Here is a 12,476-nt window from a genome sequence, read left to right on the forward strand (position 1 = left end):
ATAAACTGGAGGGGGAGCCTGTAACCACTGCAGAAAGTGTACAGACTAGTGGTCTGTATTCACACATTAAATTATGAGGTACTCTACTTGTATCCTTACACCAGCAACCAATTTTCAACCTGTTTTTTTGCTAGAAGGGATTACGATCACATGAGGCCTGACCTCCTGCATAACACAGACTCCTTTTAAGTCAAATTATTTCTATCTCACCAAAGAATATTTTCCGGAAAGGTAGGTCATTTTGATTTGAAAACTAAGCCAATTGCTTCAGCCAGTTCAGATTCTTCCAAGCACCACTGCACTCCCTGCTCTTGGGAGACCAGCATTCCACATGACTTACAGTCCAGACTGATTACAAACTGCTCACCAACAGTAATGAAATCAAGGGATGATCTGCTGTAGAATCAACCTGGTACATTGCAAGTTACCACTGAAAGCACACATACTTTAGAGTATGTGGACTCAAATACCTGTAGTAAGTCACAATATCTGTGACTGTTTGGATATCCACATCACAGATCTTTGCTGCAGGAATACTGCTCCCTCTTTATTTTCTTTCTTTTAAAGTATAACTAGTGATAGTTCTTCTATCTTTCACAAAAAAGTTGCTTTATAAAGCATCGATTGCTGGTGTTTTTAAAGGAAAAGGGAGTTTATGCACTGTACACATGAACAATCTTTTTTAGTACCAAAGGATTTTCTTATAACAACAGTAACCCTCTTTCACGGAAAGTCACACTTTAATTTAAATAAAACACAGACAAAGACTAAAGCGTCTTTATCACCTTTCCACATTCCCCCTAACAGCAATGTTACAACTCTATCTGTGAGCCTTTGGCGTTTTTCCTGCTAAAATACACTGGGCTCTCAGAGTAAATTGGATTACATATCCAACCAATAGTGAGGATCTGGGTTATGTATTACCTCTAGCACACCTTATTAAAACACTGAAGCCAATGAATTGTAATAAATAATGACACTTCAAAGCTTAAGAGTTACCAGCAGCCACGGCTTTGTTGCACAGCAAACACCATGAAAAAGCTTGGGATGGTATCAGACAGCGATGCTTCCGATTCAGCTTTAACCTCAGAGCAGAGGTGCTTCAGCACACTCCAGTGACCTGTGATACATCCATTCCTCAGTGACACGGGGCCACCTTGTATCACGCCTTGCCCAGAGCTGGAAGGAGGTCACTCTGCAGTTGGTATCACTGTTTTTGTGCAATGTTGCCATGCAGAGACACCCTCCCTTCCCCCAGTTTGCCAGATTACAAATGTGTTATTCACCTGACTCCCAGCAGCAGAGCCCTGCCCTGCTGTATCCTTCTCCCAGATCTACATGAATACAATCTACAGCCTGACAGTCTCTCACGACACGTTCTGCTAGGAGCTTTTTATCTGAAAAAAAGCCTAAACAAAGAGCAAACACGTTTTTAGCACGCAGAGCAAACACAAAAGCATATCCTGCAAAAGAGCTGAGATATATAGTATAGGTCAGACTGACTCTTGGAGCCACACTCATGAGCTATCATCAAATAGTCCCATGGATGCCAGCAGCCTATTTGTGTAGGAGCTCAACACCACAACTAGGAAAACTTGAAACGTCACATGCGCCAGTTGTAAGAACTTTTCAAAACAGGCATCGTGACATTCCAACACTGAATCAGAAACACTGCTTAAAAGGTTCTCAGTATTTAAAGTATGCTGATGATGACTCCTTCTCCTTCCACTGAAGTGATGGACACATAATGAGCTCTGGTCGTAAACCTGGGACACCCAAGGGACCTATTTAGACTGTAGATGTCAGCTGATTTCCAAGAAAGCCTCAATCAATAGGGTTGATTTAAGTCATATTTGCACCATGAGCATTCAGTTTTATATTGATTTCATGGACAATGAATAAACTCTTCCTAAAGTTTAAGTATTACTTCCTGGACTATAAAAACAATAACTCATAAGAATACATAGTATAAGCTATTGTTTTTCCTAGTAACTATAATGAATCATTACTCTTCCATTCTTTCTCAAGGCAGCTCATGTGATTAGCCCTCATTTGTTATTACAGGATGAGATCATCCAATTACTTGTCTGTCAAAACTCAACCTAGAGCAACCATCTGAACTCCATGGATAATACTATGGACAAATCCTTTTAACAGGGAGGGTCAATTCTGTATGATTTAATTTCATGGGAAAGCCTATATGAATAGTAAATATTATACACCACTCAAAAATAATTACAGTGTTAAACTTTCAATACTAGCAATGATACCCACAAAAGTAGGAATATAACCTCTTCATTGTGAACACTGCCCTTGAAACTTTATGAAGGGTTAGGGGTTTTTTTACAGGTGCTCATTCACATAAACAAAGGTAAAATAAACTCTAAAGACTTATTTCATAACTGTCTTTCCATGTGGGTTATATAGCATTTGCTTACATGGGCATTTAATGTGGAATCAAGAAAAAGAAATTTTTCCTCTCAACATAAGGTGTTGAAACTAAGATTTGTTAAGTTTTCTCCAGTGTCAGCCTTTGTTGCTCTCTCTTTCTACTAATGCAGTTCTATAGAGCACTGATTTGTCCAGCCACCATTTCCTTTACACACAACTTTTCAAACATGTTCAGTGCAATGGACTTTGGGGATGAACTGTCCCTCTACTGACATTTAGCCAGAAAAGCAGCAAAGACAGTACTTGCTTTTTCTGTCTTCAGACTGATGGACACAAATGAGGGAAGATGGAAAATCTAACCACTAATCTTTAAAAAAAAAAAAGAAGCTCAGGAAGGGCCAATGTGATGATCTGGCTTGACTACTGAGGGATAAAGCAGTAAAAAACATTAAAGCTTTCATCCAACCTACAAGTTTAACAACTGTACAAGTGATCAGCAATTGAACTACTACCACAATACTTGTCAAGGTGTCCTAACAACTTGCGACTATCCCTGTAAAAAATCTGTTTCTAAACTCAAACCTAAATCTGATTGGGTTTAGACTTCCAGCTTTTAGAATTTTTGGTAACTTCTTCTGTAAGGTGAAGGGCCCTAAGCAGTGTAAGGGTAACCACATTTGTCAGTTGTTACATTTATATACTAAACAATACTTAAAGAATTTCAGGCTTATAAACCTTTACTGGCTTTCTCTGTAACAGAGAAGAAACCAGAATGTGCATTACATTCCATATCTATCATTACATACAGATAAATACACACAAAGCAAAAGAATTTCAAAAAAACCCCAAAATAAATTTCCACTGAGGCTCAGTTTTGCAGATGATGAAAAGTCCAGGCGAAGAACTCCCAAAAGAATACATCCAAATAATAATTTCCCAGAAACAAACCCACTAGAATTTAACTGAAACAAAACCCAGCAGAAGTAGGAAAACACAGAGAGATGAGCACTGACAAGATATGCTGGACAGTTACAAGTATGTGAAGGCTTACAACACAGAGTAAAACTGATATTTGGACAAAACCTCAAACAAATAATCTCCCAGTCCTGAAGAAAATAAATTTTATACTACTTTTGGTTTGATATAAACAATTATTCATAAATTTGTAAAAAAAACCCCCAAAACATTCAGGAAAAGCAATGTCAAGTATCACTGACCAAAGCTGCAGTGAAGTCACTGAATTTCACTCAAAACTACTTATTTTAAGTATCCCATTCTCTCAGAGTAGCATAAGCAAATTAAACAGATTTCATCCAAGAGCAAAATTTAAATCAAATACATCTGCAGCAATATACCACTCAGAGAAACTATGTAAGAGTAAGGAACATATCAAGTAAGGAGGAGCCATTTAAGGAAAAGGAAACAAAAACAAAACACCACCAAATAAAAATAAAACAACTCCCCCCCCCAAACATAAAAACTCCCAAGAAGAACCACCAAACAAAAAAACCACAACAAAACAGAAAAAGACCCAAACAAACATCACCACTGCTAACCCAAGAAAAATTACTGTAAACTGAATCTAGTCAACGAAATCAATGGTATAAATTGTGAAGTGTGTACAGTAAACTCAGCTTTAACTAAGAAAGAACAGTTCTGAAGCACAGCATTGTCAAATACAAGCTAAACCTGAAGAAAAGCAATAGTTTCAGAAAAAGATAATTTTAAATTCTAACTGTTCTGACTGAATACCTGCTGATAGGTGAGATTTCAATAACCTATCAGAGGAGGCACTTTACCAGGGAAATGAATGATGCTGAACAAAAAAAATCTCAGTAACTTTGGCTAACAAAATACTGGAAAAGGCAGAGGGAAAACATAAGACAGGACTGTGAGGAAAGAACAACAACAAAAAAAAATTAAAAATTACTAGGTGACACTAAAACTACTGCTGTAGAACAAATTCATACACCCCTACTTGGAAACTTCAGAAAAAAATAACCAGAAATCAGGCCTAGAAAATACTTACAATCATTCTTTTGAAAAGAAAACAAATGGAAAGGTTTTCAAGAAGTCCTCCAGAACCTAAGCCTACCTAAGTACCAGATTTAAAGGCAAAAACGCGTATGAAATTTCTGAATATCAACACTGATCAGACAACAGGAGGATGATTAGTGATCAAAGAGGGAAAGAAAAGCAAGATTTCAGCCAAATGCTTACAGCTCTTTATACATTTTGTATCATCATACTTCAATAGCATCGGTAGCAGGGACAACTCCTGTCTATTACAGGAAAAGCCATATATAGTGTGATACTATGAGGGATAAAAACAAGTGGAAGTCACAAATCCTAGGGAAGAACAGAGAAAACTGAGTGGATTCTGCCTAAGCCAAATATTTACAAGAAGAAATTTTGTATGACAACACAAGTTGTTTTTATTAAGTTGCAAAAGCATTTGAGTTTATACTGGCATACCTTGTAGAACCATTTTTAATTCCACAGAACTCCCGCTATCGAGGGCCCAAACCCCTGTGAAATAAGATATATTCTTACACGGATTCATAAGTGGACAGTGGAGGGATGGAAGCATGGAAACTGATGTGAAGAAGTGCTGCTACTTCTACACCTTTCAGTGTGGGACTAAAGAGCAATAACAAAAATCCTGTAAGCAACACAAACTCTGGTATAATGCAGAACTAAGAGGCCTAGATATTTATTGCTTACTATTTTGTGATCCTGTGTGACATTTCCAACAGGGTTTCCTACAAACAGGAGAAACACCAGGCCATCCTGGAATTCCACATGCCAAGCAGTAATGTTATTTCAGAAGGCAAAAATGGCAAAGGGCAGCTCAGCTCAGAGGCCTTGATGGGTCACACTACTCACAGGGTAAAAGGTGAAGTATCATTCAAGAAAAGTGTTTGACCAAGAAGCATTACAGTAGGGAAAGCAAAGCTACACCAAGCAACATCTCAGGCCCTGTGCCTGTGCAAACAGCACCCTGCTGCAAGAATTGGAGATCAAGAGAAACCTTAAGTAGGAAGTGAGACGCCTTCCAACTGAAGAACTGGGAAAGCATCTGGGAATTCAACAGAAAGACTGGTGAATCAAACAGCAGTTCAACCCCAGACATCTGCATGTCCTCTTGAAATGGAAATCCACTACTGTGAAAAAGCAAAACACACCCACAGTAGATCCCAAGGAAAAGCTCAGAAGCATCAGAGCAGATTTGGGGTACTGCCAAATGACAGAGTGGAGCAAAAGAGACTGGTTTCCACTCCATGAGCTGACATGAACATGAAAAGCTGATAGACAGGCTGGTCACCCCTAATGGTTATGCTAATTGCATCCATTTTGATAAATACTGCATTTCAAGTATCAGAAAAAGCACATGCCTTCTACTCAAGTGTACCAAGTTTGACATGCAAAATTTTAACTGCTTGAGTCAACAAGGGCAGAGTTAACAAGTTTGTTAAGGCATGTACCATCCTTTGTTCAGGCAGATGATGCGCTGGCCAAAAGACTTTCTAAACCTTAAGTATAAAAACAGGTTTTCAAGCAACCTCTTCCTGAACCCTCTGAATTGACAGGTTGAGAGCAAGACAGAATCTTATCTCCAAACTTGATCTACTAATTGTGTTGTCCAGCAAGGCTGCAGAAAAGTCTTTCAAGCTGGAACACTGTCACAGTATTAAAAATTGTATTAGATCTGACACTGAAAGCTCACATCAGCCAGCCAAGCTCAGAACCTCTCCTTTCTGCCCTTCCAATGTGGAAATTAAACAATAACTCCTTTTGCAAAATTATCTGGGGAGAAAGATAGTACTTCATCAGATTCTTTTATCACCAGAAGTCAGCAAATTTCCATCTGCTCTCTTCTGCTTAAACATTTGAATCATCTTTGGCAACATCTCATAAACTTATAAACTCCTACTGCATCCCTCACACATGCACTGTCCCAGCTGTAAGTATAAATATACCCTGTCTGCAAAATAATTCACTCCCAAAAACAGTTCTTTCAAGCTAAGAACAATTTATTTGCCTTTGGATTCAAAGAGATCTTACAATAACACTTTAAACAAAATGACTTAGAATTCATCTCTACTTCACCCACAAATGTACACACGCAAAAGGAGCACCATAGCCACAAGTTAATTGTACCACACCCTCAGTCTCTCTTCCTGCAAGCTCCAAGTGAATACATTGCTCTGCCATCCACTGTTAGTCTCACTAATTCCTTTTAATAATGTTTCCAAGTAGAAGAGTTTGGGAAACATTATCCCAGTAGAGCAGAAAGCAGTTAGAGACATTTTTAAACCTATCTGTCACATCTGAATGCAAGATACACTTAAAAACATGAGCCTTTTAGTGTTTATAAACATTATGGCATGTTCAAGATCCTTACATCCATGAAAGTAATACTATTATACAGGGCACAGTGCCCAAATGATGGTAGAGATTTGGGTTCACCTTCTGTCCAAACACCTCTGCTTCAGCACATGCAGGCTGCTGTGCAAAAAAAAAAAAATACACCAGATTCTTCTGGAGAAGGAATTATTTCATGTAGGCCAAACTACCAGGCTGCCCAGGGAAGCAAGCAGAATATGTATGAAGGAGAGAAGGTTAAAAACATCCAGCACCTTTGAGAAAACTAATAACAGGAAAGAAAATACATTTTTTCCCTGTTGGTAAAAAAAGGGAAGATGAAACTCCTGAGCAAAGGTCACAGAGAAGCAATACACGGGCATGGCATTATGTGCAATGTATGAAACAATTTAATTTAGGAGAAAGTTCATCAATCATCAAGTACTTTTAAAGCAGCAAAATACACTTTTTTTTGTTCTTGTCCTGGAAGATTAATGCAATGATGCAAGATAATGTGAGTTTGCAGAATAGCTATGAAAATCCAATTTAAAATCCAATTCACAAGTCCTTCCTATTTTCCTTTTGTTAAAAGGAAAATAAAACCCAAGCAACCCTTCAGTTAAGCCATGTTTGCAAAGAAAAGTTGCACTGATGTGACCAGTGCCGACACAGACACAATAATTTAAATGAGTACAGACCTTACTTCAGTAAGACTTTTAGCAGAAAAGCCCTGTCTCTGAAAAAATTATTGATCAAATACACTTTGTTAGCAGAGATGACTTCTATGGACTCACTCATCATCACTTCCTTAACACATAACAAGATCATCCTAATTCTTCTAACTTGTTACAATACAATATTAAAATAAGAGGAAAAAGCGTCTCCAATGTCCAAACAAGCATTTAAACAGTGTTTCTCTGTTCAACAGTTACACAAACAAAGGTCAAGAGGAGAGAACCAGTGTAAAAGGGCTGATTTTTCACCCCTTCCCCCAAGGCAACTGATACTCCTTCTCCTGCAAAGGGTTGCAGCGCTCAGAGTGGATGCAGAACAGATAACACCGGTACTGTTCTTCTGTTCCAACACAAAGCCAACAGGAATGACTTTCACCACCCCCAAGGCTATACAAAATACTTGTTTTTAAACTGAGATGTGTCAAAAGACCTGAAAGATGAGGCCTTCCAGACTGTGCTCTGGTGAGGGCAACCTTTGTCCACAGGACGGTAGTTAAGTGATGGAAGATGGGTAACACAGAGACCCTGGCAGATATTTCATGCCTTTCAGACTCATTTTCAGAGTCACAGCATTCCATCCACCTCCAAAGAGGTCTGTCCCCAGTCTTCCCCCCTCATTCTCACTCATCCACATGAAAGCACTCTGTCTCTTCCTTCAGCTGCATTACAGAGCAGCCCCAGCTAAAGTTCTTTGAAACTCGACATGATCACGGATGAAGAGAAGGGCATCACACTTAACCCTGATCAGTTTGCTGATGGGGTAGTTTCACAGCAAATCTAGATTTGAGGGCTCTGCCAGAAAATCAATGCTTCTCATTGTCTACCCACTGCTTAAGTTACACAGTGAAGCCACATAATGTCATCAACCCCACAGTCTCATCAATTTGAAAGTCAATTGTCATTCTACAATTCAAGACAAATGACTTCAAGAGTCAATAATGAAGGAGTACAAGTCAGAAAATGTTAGATCAAAAAAAAAAAATAAAGGACAGCTGTATTTACATCCTCTCTTGCAAATATGGATTCAGGCCATCCCCACCACAGTGTAAAATCCTGCATACAGTATTTCTAGACAGTTTCAAGGACACATAAGCCGGTTTCCCACAGAGCAACCAGGCCAAATTTTATACCACATTCATGGATGGATAACTTTTTAGATTATATCTGAGCAAATTTCAGCATTATGTCACTACAGAAAGGACAATTAAGGAGAAAAAAAACCCTAACCCACCATTCATAAAAGGTTCTTTTTTATTCCTGTTTCCTTACTTTTGATCAGATAACCTCCAGCTCTGTCACAAGAACAGTATCATTATCATCTACAGAACTTCCACAGGGTCATCCTAAATGCTATCATTGCTGCAAATTATGTATCCTGTTTACCTTTTCAGCAGATTTATTTATTCTGAACCCTCAGGATCAGCTAGGTCCCTCAATACCTTGCTTTTAACCAGTCTTTCCTACTGGCAACAATCCATTGGCTTTCTCTACCTGCCTTGGCCCTCAATGGGCAGACCACAGCTGTTAGAACAACCAGTGTAAAATTCCAGTATTTCCATGAAAAACAAAATTCTTGTCATTTTAGCACGTGGTCTAACAAGTTCCCATATAGCCCTTTAAATACTGACAGCACCAATAACTTAATAATGGGAGATTGATTAGTTATGGTTTTGGCAACATACTGGGAAAAGTACAATTATTTTTCTGGCTCTTCTCTGTGCAAACAAACCCCCTGGAAGTTGCCTTATTGCTACTACCTCAATGCCACTGCTGCTGCAATTCCAGGCAAAGTACAGGAACTAATAAAAGCTACATGGAAAGCAGTTTTCAAAATACATGTAGAAATTTTGCCTCCTAAACAATACTCACTATACAGACTTCATTCACAAACTAAAATAATGGATACAGTGCACAAATATTTACATTCCAAGGGGCAGGGGGGAAATGCAGAAACAAAGAACTATTTCTGTATTTTGAACTTCTACCAAACGCTGCTGGCTTATCTGGCTTTCACAAAAAAACCTGCACATTTATGAATCCTACTCCCACTCAAGGACAAAATCTTCAAAAGTGATCTCTCCATCTGTACAGTGGTATCACCAATCAGGCTATTATACATACAACTGCAAGAAGACTTAGGTATATATGCACTGTGCAAACAGGTTGAGGAGAAAACTCTAAATTCTCAACATGTTGCCCCAATAACTGAGGAATGACTGGAAAACAGATGGGTATCTCAAATGATCTCTAATTCAAAGATAACAAAGTCAGAAAGGTAGAAGAATGCCTTGTCAGATCTTAAAAGGCCAGGGGGCAATTCATGAAAGGGAAGCTTGAGAAGCATTTCTCAGTAAATAGAGCAAGGGTGAACTTTTAAGGCACAACATGTCTTTTTATTGATTTGACAACCCTGTCCATAATTCAGAAGATTTTAAAAAAATAATTAAAAATCTACAGCCAATCTGGAGTAGCTGTTGGTCACTTCCCACACAAAAATGAGGTGGTTTATCAACACACAACACTGAAGTAGACTGAAGACCTTGGCAGTCTCCACGAAAACACACTTCACAGTAATGCTTTAGTTCAGATTATAAATTGTTTACAAGTCCATAGAGCATTCAAAGACCGAAGAAACACTTAATCTCCTGGTAAATATGTACAGGACCTTGAACCAAATACAGATGTAGTCCATATGTTTACTTTGCTTAGCCTGAAGTACTAGTTGTCATGGAAGTGGGTAAAGAAGAAAGCACAGGTTTTCAGAGAATGAGTTTGACTGTTCTGTACCAATTCAAGAAGTACCAGTGGAAACACCATTGGGTTCTGTATCTCCAATATACAAAAATGTACCAATGGAAGTACCATTGGATTCTGTATCCCCAATATGCAGATATGTACATACATTGCCTAAAGAAGGGTGGAAGGTCCTGACAAATGGATATGCACAGTACTATCGAGGCTTAGATGCTTATGACCCAAACATCTACAAAAGCGTCTCCACTTGCCAGCAGCCGGAAACAAAAGCATTCAGGGAACATACTTCACAAGGACATCGTGGAGAATACGGAGAAGCCGAAGCAAATCTCTTCTAATTTATGAATTACAACGAGGTCTTTAAAACGTTTTAAAGAAGGCGTGTTAGAGGCTCAACAACAAAACGCTCCCGGAATCTGGGCAAGTCACAGCCCGATGTACGGAGCCACTGGACACCGCGGGGGGTCACCCCACAAAGCTCCAGTGCGTAAATCCTCACGGGAATCTCGGCGTATTCCACGCACCTGAGCATCGACGGGGCGCCCCCAGCCCGGGCCCCCGCATCCCCTGGGGACCCCCATCCCCGCCGCACCGCGGGCACCGCCCCGCCCGGACCCCGGCCCGCCGCCGCCCTTACCCGCCAGTCCCCCGCCGCCGCCATCGCCGCCGTGCCCCTTCCTCCTCTGCAGGATGAAGTAGGGGTTGGCCCGCTCCGTCACCCACAGCGCGTTCGCCAGCAGCACCTCCTCGGGGTTCACCCACATGCTCCCGGCGCGGACAAAGGCGGGCCCGGCGGGCTGCGGGGGCGGCTCACGCTCGCACCGCCCGCATCAGGCGCCACCATGCCCGGCCGCCGCGGCCGACGGCGCAGCCCCGCGGGCACCGGCGGGCACCGGGCGGAGGGGCGGCGGTGGAAGCAGCAGCAGCAGCAGCCGCATAGCCCCTCGCCGGGCCCCCGCCGCCTACCCGCGCTCCGCCGGGCGCGGAGGGGCGGCTGCAGCGGCCCGGGGCGGCGGCAGCTCCCGCCGCAGCGGTGACATCAGCGCCGGCCCCGCCGCCGCTCCGCGCTCCTCTCCCGCACAAAGCCCGCGGGAACCGCCGCGCTCCCGCGCCGTGCGCGCCCCCGCTCGCTCCGCCCGCCGGGCGGGCAGCGCGCACCGCGCTCCCGGCACCTGCGCGCACCGGGCACGGGCACGGTCCTGGTCGTGGTCCTGTCCGCTCCCCGGCGTGGAGCCGCGGGGACACCGCGGGGAGGGAGGTGCGGGGCGAGAGCAGCCCCGCCGAGAAGGACCCGCGGGTTCCGCTGGAGGAAAAGCTGCTCGTGAGCCGGCAAGGCGCGCCCACAGCCCAGGAAGCCGATTTTGTCCTGGGCTGCATCACAAGCAGCGCGGCCAGCAAGGCGAGGGAGGGGATTCTGCCCCTCTGCTCTGGTGAGACCCTACCTGGAGTGCTGCGTCCAGCCTTCCGTGAAGACAGGCTGAGAGAGCTGTGGTTGCTGAGCCTGCAAAACAGAAGGCTCTGGGAGACCTTCGAGCAACTTCCAGTACCTGAAGGGGCTACAAGAGAGCTGGAGAGGGACGTTTTGCAAGAGCATGTGGTGATAGGATATGATAGGAGTGGTGGCTTCAAACTGACAGAGGGCAGGTGTAGATTAGATACCAGGAAGAAATTCTTCGGTAGGAGGGTGGTGAGGCACTGGAACAGGTTGCCAGGTGAAGTTGTGGATGCCCCATCCCTGGAAGCATCCAAGGCCAGGTTGAGCAGTGCTGATCTAGTGGAAGGTGTCCCTGCTCATGGCAGGGGGTTGGAACGGGATGATCTTTAAAGTCACTTCCAACCCAAACCATTCTATGATTCCCTCTTTTAACTGCCTGCCTTGAAAAATTTGGCCTTCTCATCCTGTGGCTCAGAGAAGTTTGTAAGATTGAGTGCTAAGAGAGAGATCTGACCTCAGCTTTGAAGGAAGCCATCCACCAGAGGTGGTGAGACAATCCTCTTTCCACAGTCCCTTTTTTAAGAATCCCTTCTCTGCTATGCCCCACATAGCATTTGAAATTCACCTCTGCTGCTGAAGACCACATCATGCCTATTGCTTAAGATGGGGGGAATTTTTGAGGGCCTGAAAAGCCCTAAAATAAACCAATATACTTGGCAGGTCTGCCAAGCACACTCAAAGGGAACAGTAGTATGCGTAAGTAACACGTTTTCTACCCTTGCAACTCTGAACACTAT

General features: G+C 42.4%; 1 protein-coding gene across 1 annotated transcript in view; it reads right to left on the bottom strand.

Moving 5' to 3' along the window:
- TBC1D9 (TBC1 domain family member 9) overlaps positions 1-11,271 on the bottom strand; it is a 53,513-nt gene extending 42,242 nt beyond the window's left edge. The window contains exon 1 of the mRNA XM_032685897.1: positions 10,882-11,271. Coding sequence (XP_032541788.1) covers positions 10,882-11,008 — 127 coding nt within the window. The 5' untranslated portion in view covers positions 11,009-11,271. The remainder of the gene's footprint in view (positions 1-10,881) is intronic.
- Positions 11,272-12,476: the final 1,205 nt, after the last annotated feature.

This window comes from Chiroxiphia lanceolata, chromosome 4 (assembly GCF_009829145.1).
Source record: "Chiroxiphia lanceolata isolate bChiLan1 chromosome 4, bChiLan1.pri, whole genome shotgun sequence".
Lineage (NCBI taxonomy): Eukaryota > Metazoa > Chordata > Aves > Passeriformes > Pipridae > Chiroxiphia > Chiroxiphia lanceolata.